The 18,918-nt window shown below is 40.4% G+C and overlaps 1 protein-coding gene across 2 annotated transcripts; it reads right to left on the reverse strand.

Annotated features, from left to right (window-relative positions):
• Positions 1–9,992: 9,992 nt before the first annotated feature.
• CYBC1 (cytochrome b-245 chaperone 1) lies at positions 9,993–18,488 on the reverse strand. Of its 2 annotated transcripts, none has more exons than XM_075216931.1 (7): positions 18,392–18,488; positions 15,051–15,148; positions 14,346–14,387; positions 13,426–13,499; positions 12,450–12,546; positions 12,134–12,278; positions 9,993–12,052 (listed from the first exon to the last, which is right to left on the reverse strand). In XM_075216931.1, exons 2-7 carry the CDS (start codon positions 15,133–15,135, stop codon positions 11,926–11,928), a joined length of 570 nt encoding a protein of 189 aa, XP_075073032.1. In that variant the 5' UTR covers positions 15,136–15,148; positions 18,392–18,488; the 3' UTR covers positions 9,993–11,925. The 2 variants fall into 2 exon arrangements, with proteins under 2 accessions (XP_075073032.1, XP_075073033.1); XM_075216932.1 differs by lacking the exon at positions 18,392–18,488 and adding an exon at positions 15,821–15,890.
• Between the last annotated feature and the right edge of the window lie 430 nt (positions 18,489–18,918).

Genomic DNA, 18,918 nt, shown 5'->3' on the forward strand with positions numbered 1-18,918 from the left:
ATAAAAAGATGACCAGACTGTGAGGAAACGGGGTACTACTGGACTGAGAACTATGTAATCATCACCCGTTTCTCACGGTTTATTGTACTTTTTAATCCTTGGCCCAGTCTAAGTATATACACCAGAGCATTGGTGTATTATGTGTATTATTATTTCATGTTATTAGACACATTTTGCCCATACTATTACCTGTGATATTGTATGTAGTATAAATAGAAACAATATTGCCATACTGTGTGAAAATATCAGAACAACAGCAGTCATTTTGCTTGTGGTAGCTAATGTAATTACCATTTGTCTCAAATGTGTATTGTATGGGGTGCAGCTGAGGTGAGGTTTTTTATCAGAACAATGTCTGAGTTAACTAGCTGGCAGCCCATGTTAATTAGCTAGGTCAACAGATAACCTGAGAGGTAATGAGGTTAGAACTTCTACTCATATGCAATGTGCCTCCACAGTAATATATTGGTTGAAATAGCATGGGGAAATGTATCAATATGTGTCAATATAAATGTAATTGTATCAAAGGGTATCACAGACTTATATTGTGTAACCCTGCTGATATAATGTGTCAAAAGTCTTATTGTTCCATGTAAGCGTGCAGTGTCATTCCTTGATGTACTATTGTAACCCCATGTGTAGTGTATCCAGCCAAAACAGCTAATTGAGTCAAGCCATTCTATTGTCTAATCAAGGTAACAGGGACAGTATGTCTAGGAGCTAAATTGTTGACTGGGAGACCCCTTCTGTAAAGGGGAGGTTTGAGACATTTGACCCTACTTCCTGTGGATAGAGAAAATAAGGGAGGGCGAGGAGAATGCCAGGAGAGCGATGCTAGTTTGGAGGATCCTGGTGTAGAAGACATCAGTGAAAAGGACTCTGGGCCAGGAACTGTGGTGCCGCTGGAGGGAACCCTACCAGGACAGGGTTGGTGTGAGCTAGTAACCCAGGCTAGGAGACACCATAACTGTTTTGCTAAACGGTAGTGGTAATATTGCGGGAGGATAAGACCCTGAAAGGGACAGAGATTATGACTTTGGAGTGCTGACTGCAGGAGGCTGCTGGAGGATACGTGCTACCATTTACCCTGTAACTTGTGAACGTCTTGTGGTGTTGTGCTGTCGTAATAAAGTCTTATTTTGGATATATCTTGGTCTACCCGAGTGAGTTGAATCCCACAGAGGGTAACTTCCATCCCAGCTAAGGGTGGTATCCTCACATTTGGTGGCAAGCAGTGGGATCACTCGGCCCGGTGTTGCAAGAACCGGGAAGGCTGCAAGGGACGCAAGCGGTTGCAGTCCAAGGGCCTTGTAGGTACAGCACAGCACGGGCTACACAGCACCCAAAGGAAGCCTATCAGAGGAGTTGCAAGAAACGTGAGACATGATCAAGTATAACTCCCTAAAACTGGATGAACTCCGGGGATTATGCCAGACAAGGGAAATTGCTACTACCCAGGATGACTTCAGGCCACAACTAGTGGAAAAACTATGCAAATGGGACCTGTGCCTACTCGATAATGCGGGCAGGATGAAAATAGCAGAGGTCCCAGCAGTGGAAGGCACCCAAGTTGGGACTTATGTTGCAGAAATCCTGAAAGCCAAGGAGTTGTATGAGGACCAGGAGCAGCCAGTAAGGATTCAGGAGATTGCAGCTACAATACAAACATCCCCCACCCCAGGCCAGTCAGCAGTGCACAGTGGAAGCTATGACTATGGTCAGCTTCGTCAAGAGCTGCAGCACGTCCTCAGTCAGTGGATCCGGAGAAAAGGACTTGAGCTGGTAAAAGCAGGGCTGACTGAGATATTTCCCAGCCTTCAGGATTGGGTGGCAAAGTGTAACCCACAGTCCTGGGATAAAGCAGAAAAGGGGCAGAGTGAAGGCCAAAGGCGACCCAGCAGTCAAGGACAAGCAATACCACACTTGGGACAAGTCGGGAAGTGGTGCCTTCGATGTGAATACTGGGGACATCTTCAACAGCAGTGTCCCAGGAAAGGAGGTCAATTAGACCAATTCCCTCCCACGGGGGTTGTTGGCAGGAGCCACCCCCGGAAAAACAAACACTACCACCCTGATGCGCCAGAGGCGAGGAGGGTAAAGGCCACTTGCAATGCTGTGGCTGACATGAGGCAAACAACAGGAGGACGCCTTTACAGGCACTTGAAACCTGTATGGGTGGATGGCAGAAAAGCCCAAGGATTTAGAGACTGTGGGGCAGCCATCACCCTGGTACGCCCCGAGTTGGTGGATTCCAGAAGAATTATCCCCAACAAGTACTTTAAAATTAGGATGGAGGATGGACGATGGGCAGAGATTCCAACAGCCCAAGTCCAGTTGCATTGGGGCCATTGTAACAACCTGGTAGAAGTTGGAGTTATGGCAGGAATGTCCAATGAGGTGATTTTGGGCAATGATTTGGGGCAAGACCTCAGGAATTATTTTGTTGAAAAAGCCCATAGAAAGGTGAGCCCCAGGCAGAGGAAGAACAACCACTTCTACACGCCAGTAACTAACGGGTATCAGCAACCTTTCTTTACCATCTCCGGGCCTCTGAGGGTGAGTAGCCAAGACCATCCTGAGGGGGGGTTAGTCCTGGGGGAGGAGGATAAATCTAGACTGCAAGAAGCCCAGCTACTAGATCCAGATCTAGAAGGGATGCGGGCACTAGCAGATATGTCGTATAAGACTGGGGTGGTAGAGGATTGTGCTTGGTTGGATGGGTTACTGTATACGGTGTCCAGCCCAAATCATAAGTACAGGTTGGTAGTCCCACCCGAATATCGGGATCGGTTTATAGCTCAGGCCCATGGGGAAGGGGGTACCGATCACAGAGGAAAAAGGAGAACACGAGCCAGGCTCAGACAGCAGTTCATGTGGTTAGGTTTAGCGAGGGATGTAGACCGCTACATAGCCAACTGTGCAGACTGCAAGAATATGTTAGGGCATGGCTGCAACAGTGACATTCGGACACAGGAGGGGAGAAGGCAGCATAAAAAGCAGGACATTGATGACTGCGTGATGTTACTCTCAGTAGTCCCTGCAGGAGATAGTGTGCAGCAGGATTCCTGCAAGAACCCTGTGCATAAGCGGGTGCAGACTGGGGAAATGAGTAATCCCAGTGCAGAAGGGAACTGGGGAAGGGGGAGGCGTAGCCAGACAGGACCCCAGACAACCAGGGAAAGGCAGTCGGTAAGGCTCTTAGACAGCAGGGCTCAGAGTAGCTACTGGAGCAGGAGACCGAGACTTCCCGCAGAGGTTCTGGGAATTGATAGGTGCTGGCGGCTACAAGAATATAACAAGGTGCAGCAAGTGAACGCTGGAGGCTGCGCACAGCCCAGCAGGAAATTGGTTCATCTCGTGGGAAACCACATAAAACCTGCAGTAGTGTCTGCAGAAGAGACTGGGGCTCAAGTTTAAAAAGTAGGGGAGGAATGTGAGGAAACGGGGTACTACTGGACTGAGAACTATGTAATCATCACCCGTTTCTCACGGTTTATTGTACTTTTTAATCCTTGGCCCAGTCTAAGTATATACACCAGAGCATTGGTGTATTATGTGTATTATTATTTCATGTTATTAGACACATTTTGCCCATACTATTACCTGTGATATTGTATGTAGTATAAATAGAAACAATATTGCCATACTGTGTGAAAATATCAGAACAACAGCAGTCATTTTGCTTGTGGTAGCTAATGTAATTACCATTTGTCTCAAATGTGTATTGTATGGGGTGCAGCTGAGGTGAGGTTTTTTATCAGAACAATGTCTGAGTTAACTAGCTGGCAGCCCATGTTAATTAGCTAGGTCAACAGATAACCTGAGAGGTAATGAGGTTAGAACTTCTACTCATATGCAATGTGCCTCCACAGTAATATATTGGTTGAAATAGCATGGGGAAATGTATCAATATGTGTCAATATAAATGTAATTGTATCAAAGGGTATCACAGACTTATATTGTGTAACCCTGCTGATATAATGTGTCAAAAGTCTTATTGTTCCATGTAAGCGTGCAGTGTCATTCCTTGATGTACTATTGTAACCCCATGTGTAGTGTATCCAGCCAAAACAGCTAATTGAGTCAAGCCATTCTATTGTCTAATCAAGGTAACAGGGACAGTATGTCTAGGAGCTAAATTGTTGACTGGGAGACCCCTTCTGTAAAGGGGAGGTTTGAGACATTTGACCCTACTTCCTGTGGATAGAGAAAATAAGGGAGGGCGAGGAGAATGCCAGGAGAGCGATGCTAGTTTGGAGGATCCTGGTGTAGAAGACATCAGTGAAAAGGACTCTGGGCCAGGAACTGTGGTGCCGCTGGAGGGAACCCTACCAGGACAGGGTTGGTGTGAGCTAGTAACCCAGGCTAGGAGACACCATAACTGTTTTGCTAAACGGTAGTGGTAATATTGCGGGAGGATAAGACCCTGAAAGGGACAGAGATTATGACTTTGGAGTGCTGACTGCAGGAGGCTACGTGCTACCATTTACCCTGTAACTTGTGAACGTCTTGTGGTGTTGTGCTGTCGTAATAAAGTCTTATTTTGGATATATCTTGGTCTACCCGAGTGAGTTGAATCCCACAGAGGGTAACTTCCATCCCAGCTAAGGGTGGTATCCTCACACAGACTGGGAGATATAACCTTGATAAAGACTTTTTCTACGAGTCGAAACGCGTTGGTTTTAAACGTACTGATTTTATATTTACTTGGAACCGGGACTGAGGACGCTACACGTGAACAGACGGAGAGATCGCGGTGAGAACACTGAGGTTTTATACTTACCATGCGCTGATGTACTTTGTTCTATGGTACGAGTCCTCATGTCTTTTGGCTCTGTTTTAATAAATGATAATGCACTAGAATGTTTTTATATTTCTTTGAGCTCGAGGAACCCATGCGATTGCTGAAATTGAATCCACACTACCTGATCCGATTTGGGCGTGATATCATCCACATTCTAGTAGGCACATACCCTTTGGGGTTCACGCGAAGAGTGAAGACACGGGTGCATATTAGTTATCCAAGCACAGGAATTCTATGGGAATGTGTGTATTTGAACAACTGATGTGTTGAACATACTTCACCATTATTGTCTGTGTTATATGATTTTACGTTGCAGAGATCTGTTCGGAGAGCACCTTTCTACATGTCCGTTCCAGGACACAGTGGGCGTATAGGCAGCGCCATATGTATGTATCAATCTGTTTTTGTAACATATCGATTTATTGAAGCATTAGTGGGTCTTCTTTGATACACACTAGGCTGCATACCTATTTGAGGGGCCACGTCAGCGGTTTACACTTGTTTTACATATAAAACAGGATTGCTCGTTAATTATTTTGGAGGGGTGCCTTGAAAAAATTATGGAGACTCTAAGGGTGCCGCAAACTGAAAAAGTTTGGGAACCACTGCTTTAGGCAATAATCAGTAGGGGCATGGGTCTATAAATAATTCTGTCCTCTGTCCTGGTTTAGGTATAACTATCACCATGGAGAACTTAATTGTTATTATTTGTTCATTTCATTTGTTCATTTTTTGCAAGCTTGAAAATTTGTGGAATTGGTAACAGTGTGCACAATTGCTATTAATGGATAAATGGGACAAAGTCAAAATAGCCAAGCATTTTTTTATTTTTATTTTAAAGTAAAAGTTTGCTATTAACAACTTATTCCCAACACTAACTGCAACATTTAATTACTGTTTAAGCACAGTTTGCAACAGAACAGTTTAAGGTTATTCGGAAAATGTGTAGGAGTGGGTGGAAGACTTATCCTGATACAAGGTTTGATTGTTCTTGTTAACTGTTATATGCATCCCACAAACCTGTACCTGCTATTCTCCAACCAGTGTATTTTGACATTATTGTAAAATTATCTGAGTGTTCATTAGAACCTTTTGTAATTCTGAAAACTGAAATAAAATGTTAGGAGGAAGGTGGTATTGGTGTAATGTGTAAGGAGAGGCAGACATCAGTGCACCTGTCTGCAGCCTTACCTGCCAGACAGCAAAAAGGTACGGAAAAGGGAATCTACTCATGTTAGGCCCTCTAGAAAAACAATTACTACACATAGAGCTAGCTGAATGATTACTCAATTAATGGGCTTACTGTGTAAACTTTATAAAAAGCAGAATCTTGGGAAACAGTATTTTCCCTCATTTTGACTGTTTACCCTTAAATGAAGGGAACAATTATATATTACAATATGAATATAAATCATCTCACAAGAAAAACAAATGTAACATTTATTCTGGGCCACAAAAAGTTATTTCCAACACAACTAATGCACAATCAATTTTTTAAAAAAAAATTGCCTTGGAGGCAATTTGGTTAAAAACCATAATAAAATAAATACAACAGCTTTTACTGGGGTAAACAGTAATAATTTTCCACAAGGTAATTTTGAAGTCTTTTAAATCATCCAAATTGATTTAAATCACACTAGGATTTTAAGTATGTTTCATCAACTTCATTGGAAAACAAGGTCTTATGTGTTGAAAACAAAACATTTGTAAATATGAAAAAAATTCACTCAATTGTCACCATGTTATAATACTTTATTGACTGTATAAAAACAAACATACAACAATTAAACATGTGTTATGTACTTTCAAGTAATACAAAATGAATTTTCTTGTGCACATATAGAATAAAGAAACATTACTACACAAATGCGGTACTTTATAGATTAGAATTGGTAATCTAGAATGGTGTTTTATGTTTCTAACATGCAAAATGGAATTATAAATCTCCCAGTGTTTGTGTATTACATTTCCAACTGTAGCACTGCTCCTTACAGTGATTGCAGGAGATGCTCAGTGATCATGTCTGTATTGAATGTCTATTACCTTGAGTAACAGTGCTCCAACTAGATACTGCATGAGGAGGTGCTCATGTTTGCATAACATTCCTTTTCTCACTACCATGAGTATGGGTATTTCTCAGTGACTGTAGGAGGGGGCCCTGAGTGATCATGCCTGTGTATTACATTTTCATATTGACTACTTTGTATAACAGTGCTCCTCACAGTGACTGTAGAAGGAAGAGCTCAGTGATCATGTCTGTGGTTCTGGCCTCAACACTGAGACATAGCAATTATTTCAGATCCAAAGCTACTGCACAGCAGATTGACAAGACAGCATTTAAAGCTAAGTAATTGTTTCTTTGTTGACAAATCAATATTTGTAGTTTTAAGAACACAACAGAGGTTTTATGCAGCAATGAATTGCCAATTTAATCAAGTATATATTTAATTGGGGAACTGAAATCTGAAATAACAATTACATGATCCTCTTAGCATCTGTACAAAATGAAAGTGTGTTATAATATTTTTTTGTATTTGAATTAGACAGATTAAACCACACAATTTAGGTTTTCAATGATCATGTCTACAGTGTGATTGGGCTGAATAAATATTTTGTATGGCAAACTGTAACAGACTTTTTTGTTATACAGATATAAAATATATAATAAGAGTTGAAACAAGTACACATAGATCTATGTTTACATAACACAAACCAAGGAAAGTACATACATGCATTTGTTGTCATGCAGCGCAGGCACATGGGTTTGGATTTCTTTGACCTAAATGTTGAGATTGGTGCAGCAAAAAGGTTTGGGAGCTGGTGGATGAATATAGGACTCAACAAAAATATTTTTTTAGAAATTAAATAAAAACTTAATTAAAAATAAATTAGGTAATGTAATTAGATAGAAACTACAAGAATAAAAATGATGTAAAGAAAAAAAAAGGATAGATGGATGAATAATAGTTAAAGATTGAAACCAAAGAATTTAAAAGGCGTATGATGGGATATACTCCAGCTGGGCACACACTACAGGGTTTTTCACCCAATTATCGTGCCAATTACACAATAAACAACTGTTAGGTCCAATATCACATTAGTGTGTAAGCTCCCACGATCATGTTTTGTTGTACAAAATTTTATCGACTTGATTTTATAAACGGACTAAAAATCTCTATAAACAATGGAACGATATTGGGCAAATTCTGAAGTGTATACTCTGAGTGCATACGCGAGTATGCACTCCCGAGCAGGATCTCCATAGAGTATACAGAGCCACGATCTTTTCAGCCGGTGGTTATGAGAGATGAAGAGCACAGATCTGAAGATAAATCCTGTAAAACGTGTATAGTGTGTACACATGAATCAGCATGCTGATCAGGACTGTCAGTTGTTGGTAAAATTGTTAACGATATCGCATCGGGAGAAATTTCCTGTAATGTGTATCCAGCGTTACTGTAGTAACACTTCATATCTTTTCACATTTCTAAATGATTAATTGGAGCTGGTGGTGGTAAATATGAGTGTATAAGAGAATGTAAATGAAAATTAGGTGATAAGATAATGATTGAGGAACAAAATCAATACAAATGCTGTGTTAAAAATGCTGTGAAAGATATCCCAGTGTGAAGAATAAAACAAGTCATATGAAATTTGTTTTTGATAATGAAATAGTTAAAAACAAATTAGCAAATGTTTTAAATGAATAGAAATTGATAAGAAAAATAATTATGATATGGAATAAATATGCTATGCAATGTAATAGTGGTAGTTCACTGTTTTTCTCTGTGGGTTCATGATTACTAAAGGAACCATTCCAAGAGTTTGCTTGTCAAATGTAATGTATTTCATATCATTATCATCAACAATTTCATACATATTCATTTATGGCACTAAATTTCATTATGCACACCGTGGGTTAACCTTCACAGCGTATTTAACATTTTTCATTACTACTATAGCTATTAATTTATTCCATAATCACTATATTTTATCACTTAAATTTCGTTCATGTCCTCTTATACACTAATATTTATTTACCACTGCCAGTTCCCATACAACATTTTGGAATGTAAAAAGATTTGCATCTTGTCATCACTGTAAGGGGTAAATGTATCAAGCTGAGAGTTCTCCGGCGAGTTTAAAAAGCCAATCAGATTTTAGCCATCATTTATGCAGTACATTCTACAAAATGATAGCTAGAATCTGATTGGTTGCTATAGGCAAAATCTCCACTTTTCAAATCCGCTGGAAAACTCTCATCTTGATAGATTTACCCCTAAGGGGCGTACGCAATTGTCGGCGGAAAGGCAGAAAATCCTGCGGTCCGCGCACGATTACCGTTATTACGGTAATCGTGCGCGGAAAAAACAGTTAATACGGTAATTTACTCGCTGGATTTCAGCTCGCAGCTCCCCGAGCTAAAATCCAGCTAGATTTTACCGTATTAACTGTAATAGTTTTAACGCCGCGGGACTTTAACAATTGAATACGCCCCTAAGGGGCATATTCAATTGACGGCGGGATCGCCGAAAATCCCGCGCTCCAAAAATATTACCATTAATATCTCGCTGGATTTCAGCTCGCAGCTCCCTGAGCTGAAATCCAGCGAGTAAATTACCGTATTAATGTTTTTTTTTACGTGCAGGATTACCGTATTAGCGGTAATATTTTTGGAGCGCGGGATTTTCGGCAATCCCGTCGTCGATTGAATATGCCCCTAAGAGTCTATCCCACCATACTCATTTAAATGTAATTATATTCATTAATCTCAGTCTCTTACATTGTTATTTATTCATGTATCTACTTTTGCAACATAATTTTTATATTCTTATGTTCTCCTCTTTTCTCCATCTAATTACATTCCTGTTTCCTTTTCATGAACTATTATGTTATTTTCATTCGAGTTAAACAATTAATCATTTGTATTTTCATTATTCATGTTTTACTATCAGTCCTGTGTACACCCATCACTACCATAACTATGGGACAAGTTTTTATGCAGAACCAAATGGGAATGTAAAGTTATGCGACCCCCACAAACAAAGGTCAACAAACAGATCTGTATAACTTTTATCCAGTCTAACTAGATGAATGGTTACCGTGCAGCACATACAATATTTCCATACTAGCAAAGCGCATAGTTGTACTCTAAAAACTATATAAAACAAAATATATGTCTCATATAGGAAGTAGGACCTGTAATAAATAAAAAAATTAAAATACACAGTGTACCAGAAATAAAAAATAATTCCGTTTCTATTTTATAGTATATTTACAATGGCAATAAAACAGTGTTTCCCAAGCTTAGTCCTTGGGGACCTTTAACAGTGCAGGTTTTCCAGGTGACAAGTGATATAATTATACCACCTGTGGATCTGTTACAATGTCAGTCAGTAATGAGAACACCTGTGCTCCAGCAGAGAAATATGGAAAACCTGCACTTTTAGGGGTCCCTGAGGACTGGGTATAGGAAACATTGCTATAAAAGGTATTCACCCCACTTGGACTTTCACAATTTTCTGTGTTACAACATGGAACCATGATGGATATATTTGAAATGTATTCCCCACTAATCATCACAGAGTACTTGATAATGTGCCCAAAAAAATTAAATCCAACCATTTGTCCAAATTAATTCTGAACAAAAAACTGAAAATGTGGATTGCATTAGTATTTACACAGTATAGCCATACTACATTTTCTCTGAAGTAACCAACTTTCTTCAAAAGGTCACAAAAATTATTTATTGGAGTCCACCCATGTGCGGTTAAGGAGTAACTGCAATCTACAAGAGCACTAGGACTTGGAAGATTTATCATCCAACATGACAATGACCCAACACCTACAGCAATACCCACAGTGGCGTGGCTTACCACCAAAAAAGCTTAATGTCCTAATTTTTGGGAATAAAATTCAAATAAATCCATCATGGTTCCATGTTGTAAGACAGCAAAATGTGAAAAATTTGAAGGGGGTGAGGAGTACCTTTTATGGCCACTGTATCATTACAGATGTGGAGAAAGATAGATCTCCTTCAAGGTATAAACAGAACAAAGCTAAATCTCCTAAATATTAGACTGCAAGCTCTTCTGACAAAAGCTATTACCGTACCTTTTTTCAGCTACGAAGAACAGTTAAAATTTCCATATTATATAGCAGTGCTTATTGTTTCTATAGTACCTATATGAGTAGGTAGTAGCTGTGCTATGGAACAAAGCTAGTCAGTGGTTTGCTTTCGATACAACTGCTTATCAACTAAGCAGTAAGTCGCACGCTAATATACTGGTCAAGGCAATGATAGATAGATAGATAGATATATATATATATATAATCTCCTGGATTTGGTTATGGAAGTTGACTTTCATACAGTGATTATGAGTCCCAACGGCAGAGCAGGAAAATAAGAGCTGACATCCATTTTAGAAAGTACCATATGTGGAACTAATAAAATAGATCTCAGTAAGCTCCCTCTAGTGGGGAAATCAAGCAAGGTGGTCTGTCCTTGAAATGGGCAAGCTTTGTAGTACTTACTCTCACTGTAGCATGTATTGTTTTTTGAAGTTGTATATGATTTAACACAGCCACATTTTGATTTGATATTTTTTCTTCTACAAATAAAAATATTTGTGATTGAATGAACTAAGGCACGTCCTTCAAAAGGCACAAGAGTTAAAGCAGTAAGGATAGTGCAATAAAAAGAAATTGTACAAAATAATCACATTGACTATGTCTTGAGGCAAGAAAAGGAGAGAGGAAGTTGACAGGTAGAGAGATTTTGTGTTTCCAGAAAATGTGGCATCAAATATTCAGAATATGGTATGCTTCATCTGACACCCACGATGCCAAACGGCAGAGGGTAGACCAGTCTTACTGTTGACAGACCAAAGTTGTTTTTTTTTTTTACACAGATTTCAAACTTAGGATAAGAGGAATCTCTTCCGATGTCACAGTAGGGTTCAGATTATGGGCCCAGTTGTGATGTCACCAGAATATATATTTGGGGACAGAGAAGGATTTCCATGGAATGTGTTGTGATGCCACTGTACAAAGTCCCTGTCGTTGGAATGACAGCCTGCCTTCATTGTGGAATTCCTCCTTTGCCAAGTTTTACTGTGGACTCATTTTTCATCCTCTTTGTCCAACGTCTCCTCACTGTCACTGCTCTCCTCTGCTATCCGGGAGTGGAAACCAGCCAGGTCTAGATCCAGGAAAGTGGTCAACAGTTTGGCCACAGCTTCTACGTCACTGGGAGTGAATGGTAAAAAGAATGAGACAGGCAACATCTCCACTTTTATAGTGCAAGTAAGAAACATGTCACGTACTTACCTTCTGCCACCTAGTACTGCACTCTGTGTAAGAGGGTGGGAAATTCCTGTTACAAGACGCAGGACGATGAGGTAGCCCTTCCCAAAATATCTCACTTTTTCCTCCTCGACATTCACGTCCTGGATCTCACTGAGAAGAACCACAACTGTGGGAGAAATAATATATAATGTATATTAATATATAATGTCCTCTTATCCACCATTCCAGACCTGCTAAGACACTGCATGCAGTATTTTTTATAATCCACTATCACCACGCACATGATCTTTCAAATCATCTTACACCTCTCCATCTTGTCCTTATCTCTCCCACCCACCTTGCTCATGTCCTCCTTTACACAAGGTGAGGATTTTTTTGTACAAATTGAATGTTTTAAGGATGGCTTTCCTTTCCCTTTTGTCAAATATTGCTTCCTGAAAATAAAAAAAAAAAGAGAAAAAGAAAATAAAATCCACTTAAGAACTCATGAAGGCACATAAAGCCAAGTACAACAGAGCACATTATATTGAATATGGTAGAATACTTATTTGACTTGATCAATTAATGCGAAACACAATTTTGAAGCACAGAGAAAACTGCAAATTACGCAGTGCATTTAAGAACTGTGTTATACTTTTTATCATGCCGGTATGTTGTGGTTTTTTTTTCAGTTTAGCAATCCTTGTGCTAAAGTGATCCCAGCAATCTAAAAAGTGGGAGTGGCATAAAATGTATATAAATTTATTTATTTAAAATGCCTGTTCTGCTATGTTTCACCAGTGTTACATATGTATATAATTGTTAAGCTTTACGCAATTTCAAAAGCTCTCTTGGTTTTTAATAGTTGTTTAAATAACTTTATAGAAAGCATCTCTCAGATGTTGAGGTGCTCATATTTTATTAAGAATTGTGAGTCATTTCTGAAACCTATTGTAAAGGAAAAATGTGGTACTGACTAAAGTAACCAATCAGATGTTTCCTTTCATTTTATAGAAAAAGGACAATTTACAACATAAGCAACTAAAGGGGGTCTGCACAGATCTGACATAGCAGCTAAAAGGCATTCAATTACAGCAGTTGTGTTGCATCACCAATGCTACGGAGGGGACCAAGCAACACGGAAAGACATGGGCAGAGGTCCTGGCTATATGAGAGTGCTAGGATCCTGCTAAATAAAACAAACAGTTTACTCAGGGTCTCAGGGGAGGGTCCCCCACCAAAGTACTATTCTTGGGAAAAAATTGGAAAATTATTCTTTAAGTAGGCAAATTGGATTAAGTTTAAGGATTAAAAAAAAGCAAAGCAGCTCTCACCTCCCAATCTTCTAGATTCTGAATAGCCACAAACAGACAGCCGGCCACATAGAACAGCTTCCAGGCCCAGGAATCTAGTGTTGGGAGAAAACAGGACAGCTATAGTGTTGCAATATATTAAGTTCTAGACTGACCGTCCCCTGACATTTTTATTCCAACCACAAACAGTGGTAAGTTTTTTTACATTAGACATTCTACAGCACTGAGGCCCGAGGTGAGACAAAATGGTATATAGTTATTGTAAATCTGTCCCATTGAATGGAGATTAAATGTTAAAAGGCTTAATCTAATGCAAATTCCTCTATGAAAGTCTGCTTTAAGAATCTAGTGTTCAATGCAACTCTGCACAATGGATTATTGTACATGATAATTGCAAAGCTTAGAGGGAATACTGGTCTTCATATTAAGTTGGCAAATACAAGGATCTTCTGTTTCATATTTACTGAACCAGAGTTAATCTATTTTCAGACAATAGTAATTCTGTTATGCTTAGGTAGCACCCGGTATGCTAATGCCCTGGGTTCAGCCCTGCACCATCTATGTTAGTGATGCAGTGCACTAAGCCACTAGCGAGCACTGCCAGATAGGAGGGAGGCATTGGAGACACCAAGCTCTGCTAATCACGACACCTCAGCTGAGCAGACCTGTGACCCTCCGCTGACCCCCTATCCTCTGCTAATGTGGAGGAAGGTGGCTGGGCAATGTTTCTGTCCAGCCATACTGGGAATGCTATATGCACTGGACCCTCTATTATTAGTGGGGAGAAATATCTTCAGCCACAACTTTCTACTGCCCTTATATATAAAACATAGCTCCTTAGCCATTTATACAGCCAGCCAGCAGTTTGCAAACAAGTAAGACATTTCTAATACTGGTAAAAGATGGAGACAGTGTATATAAAAGATCCGCTTTGAACATACCTGTACTATAATAGGCTGCAGCTAGGCCCACAGATGAAATCCCTAAAAGAAACAGAAGCTGTTGTTATCCTGCATTAAATACATTTACAAAAACAAAGTGCATGTACAATACTTAGGAGCTTATTTAATAACAGTGCACAAATGTGCTGTAATTCATAGCAACCAGACTAATTCATTTTTAGCACTGTTTAGAAAAAGAAAGCGAATGTCTGATGGGTTGCTAGGTGTTATTTCACAAATATTTCAGATATGCATTCTTCCCATGACCGAGAGAACGAAAGGAGATCCACTTGCACACTCCCCACCATTTCCAAATGCATCACCTAGGACTTTGAATACTGCTTGAAAAATTCAAAATTGGCTGGGCTCATTCTCAGGGGATGCCGGTCAACCAATACAAACAGCCCAGTCATTTGAAATCCACTGGTAACATCACTTGTCTACTCTGGTGCTGCTGACTCATTGATGGATCCTGCATACTTTTGGATTCTCAAGACAATATTGTCTCATTCAACATTCGGAGAGCTACATCCCCAAACCACAGGGAATATAAGGAGTGGAAACCCGATCATTTTGCTTCTCGTGTGGAGGAAGGATACGATTTAGGTGAACAAACCCTTTAAATTTGGAGAAATCTAAGGCATGGTAGTGGTTAAATGGGCTAGCGTCCAAACAGGTGGCAAATAAGCTCCAAATATAACTCACCAACTAAAAGTGACCAGGATCGGATGCTGGGATTCCTCTTTAAATGTAAGAAGGTCCCTGTACGGTTTTCTACTTGCATATACATGGCTCACGGTGTCCTGTAAAAGCAAAGGGTAGACTGAAGAGTAAGTAACAGGGGCTACTGAAGAGAGAAGGAACAAAAGTGGAATTAAATGATGTGCTCATTAAAAGAAAAGTTTAGCCTATCTAACATATACCTCAAACGGTGCTTCGCTTCCCTCCCACATTACCTTAAGCCTGGCTCAGATGCTCGTGTCTATTTAGCTCTATGGGAGAGGCCTGTATGGCTCCTCTCTCCCTGTGCCAACAGCTCACACACCATTGGTATTAGATTCAAGTAAAGAGGCAGTCCCAGCACACCCCATCAGCCTCTGAGACTCAGATATATAAACACTGTGTGAAGCAGGAAGAAAAAGCAAGATATATTGTATGTATCAGTATACCTTGTACAACGAGAGGTCAGGCACCTAACTGTATTGCTCTAACCCAGTGTTTCCCAACCCTACTCCTCAAGTACCCCTAGCAGTGCAGGTTTTCCAGGACACAAGTGAAATAATTAGCACCACCTGTGAATATTTCAAAATGTGGCAGTCAGTAATGATTACATCTGTGCTCCAGCAAGGAGATTTGGAAAACATGCACTGTAAGGAGTACTTGAGGACTTGGGTTGCGAAACACTGCTCTAAACCAATAACAATCTACGCTTCCCTAGCCAAATGTTCATGAAAATAGTTTGTGAAATTAAATACCTGAAAGTAATATCCCACTTCTTGTACATGCACTTTACCTTTCAGCTGACAGAATGATATTGAATACAAGTGGGAAGAGCTTTAAGGAAGTAGAATAAAATGGGGAAGTTACAATGTAATGGAATCAAGTGAAAATTAACATGCAAATGAGGAGGTGCAGCTGAAATAGTGATGGCAACCATTTCATGAGCTAAACCACTAACTATCCATGTAAATGCAGTCTATGAATTCACTAGTATTAAATGTCATCACTGAAGTATTTGTGATGTCACTGATTGTTCATGAATTGATAGGTTGCATTCTTAAAAATATTGGTTCAGCTCACAAAATGGCTGGCTCAGCAGAGTACCTCATTGAGGTCACTAGTTCTTACTGAACTGGTAAGACTGCATTATCATTAATATTGGATCATTGTACAAAATGGCTACTACCATTGATTGTGTGTGACAAATGCACTTTAAACTGGACATTCACTCAGACATCTTCATAAAATGTTTTCAAATAGAAATAAAAACAGAAACAAAACAAAAATAGTTTCAAATGTACATGTGTTAGTATTGTGTTACCATTTGGGGAATGACAACACATTGCTTAACTTCAGTTATTGGCAACTGTCTCCATGTCTCACCAATCCTTGTAAATGGTCTTCTGTCAATATATGCTTAATAAAAAAAAAATCAGTTTATTACTAACAAAACTGCCAGGAGTTAGGGAGATCATTCATTCCTTGTATTTGCTACTCCCCAACTGATACAAAGGCTCCCAAATAAATGGTACTGCATGGTCTCTTGTTTTATGGTAGAAGAAATGTATTTAAACATAAATTATCTGCATTCTTAGTTGCAAAATCTATATTTATTTTAAAACTACTAAAATGCCTACTGAATCTGTATCATCTCTCAACTTTGAATGCATTATGAAAGCCTAAATAGAAACTAGTCTAAAAAGAATTCCTAGAACCATTTGCTTATAGGACATACAGATAGCTTACATTGGTGGACATAGTTTTTTTCCCTGCAAATTAAATGGTGTTATTCACATCCCATACCAAAACCTACATAATATTATGTTTTTCAAATTGTAAAAGGTAGAAACCAATCATTTATCCTGTTGATGCATATTTTAAAAGCATTTCTTTCATGTTGCCATCCCCCAAATTGTATTGCTTGATACAATTAGCACAGGTTGCACTTATGAGAATATATACTGTATTTCCCCATGTATAAGACGCACCCTTTTCCCCAAAAATTTGGGTCTAAAACCTGGGTGCGTCTTATACAGGGGTAGCGGGGATACAGGGGGGGCAGCGTTACAGTGGCAGCGGGGGGGGGAATCCAGCAGGCGGGGGACAGGCAGAGAGTGGCAGCGGGGATCCAGCAGGCGGGGGACAGGCAGAGAGTGGCAGCGGGGATCCAGCAGGTGGGGGACAGGCAGAGAGTGGCAGCGGGGATCCAGCAGGCGGGGGACAGGCAGAGAGTGGCAGCGGGGATCCAGCTGGCAGGGGGACAGGCAGGGAGTGGCAGCGGGGATCCAGCAGGCGGGGGACAGGCAGAGTGGCAGCGGGGATCCAGCAGGCGGGGGACAGGCAGCGTGGATCCAGGAGGGGAACAGGCAGCGTGGATCCAGGAGGGGAACAGAGGCACAGTGGCAGCGGGAGGGGGCAATTGCAGGGAGAGTGTGCTGCCCAGCTGCTCTCATCACAATCAGAGCAGCCGGCCATTATACTCTCCCTGCCTTTTTTGACTACCATAATATTTATTTTTTTTCAAATTTCGGGGCCAAAATTAAGGTGCGTCTTATACATGGGAGCGCTTTATACATGGGGAAATACGGTACATATGCGCAACTTATGTATCTCCATCTATTGTAGTACCACAGACGACAAAGAGTGTAGCAAAGCATGCAGGTACCTGTAGGTAAACACAAGCTGGAATGCATGGGACAGGCAAGGCATTCTGGGGCTTCTACAGCTAATGAGGCTGGAAAGGCATACTGGGAGTTATTGGTCCACGACCATTGCCTAAGCCTGGTTCCCTAAAGCAGCATGTGGGGACTTTGTAGTTCCTCAAAAGTTGGAGACTTGAGGCAGGCGTGGCATTCCAGGACTTATGGTTATGACAAAAGTTAAATTACCAATCCACAATCCGTATCACAACAGCTTCAGAGAGCTACAATGTAACCAGACAAGACATGCTACGACTTGTAGTTCCACAACAGCTGTATAGAGGCACAAGCTACCCAGACTTGTTGCAGGCGTAGGATGCTGGGACTTGTAGTACTATAATAGCTCTTAAACCCGAATTACATATTAATGCATTTTATCAATTTCAAAAATAAGCGCAATAATCTCACATTCTACTATATCCATGTCAATTAACTGTAATAATGTAATAGCGAAATAAATTATATTGCAGCAGACCGCATGAGCGCAGTACCCCTCCCTCCCTTTGTTCTGCAGAATATTATATATACTATAGTTACTCCTTACACCGCCTGTTATTCCTGTAATAGCACATGCATCCCCTAGTGACTGATTGGCAGCTTAGACAAAGACAAGCAAGCAGCACATACCTGACTGTCTGCACCTGAACCTCTTCACTCTGCAGCCACTGCGCTTCCTGAGCACACGATACAGCCCCGAAGCATGCTGGGATACGAGAGGACCCACCCAGGCTTCACATTCATTCTGCAATGCCCACCCTGAACACTATGTGGCACTTACGTTAAATGACCTACTCAGTAGCACAAGACAGTTGCTCTAACTGAACTAAACATTTGTGACTGCATTATTGTAAATGCTGATAGTACACGAGTAACGTGTATGTGTAGTGCAGAGGTGTGTAGCCTGTGCCTCTCAAGCTGTTGTGGAACTAACAGTCCCAGCATATCATATCAACCACAGGTTCAGAAGGCAGGCTATGCTGGAACTAGTAGCTCTACTACTGGAGAGGGGCTGTAAATAACAAATACAATTATATTAATTTGATTGTCTAAGTGTCCGCCAATATTATCCAATACATAAAAGAGGAAAAAAATATTACACTAATTTGTAATCGAATAGGGATGTGGTGACGTAATTAATCACTACTATTTCTCCT

This window comes from Mixophyes fleayi, chromosome 6 (genome assembly GCF_038048845.1).
Source record: "Mixophyes fleayi isolate aMixFle1 chromosome 6, aMixFle1.hap1, whole genome shotgun sequence".
Classification (NCBI taxonomy): Eukaryota; Metazoa; Chordata; class Amphibia; order Anura; family Limnodynastidae; genus Mixophyes; species Mixophyes fleayi.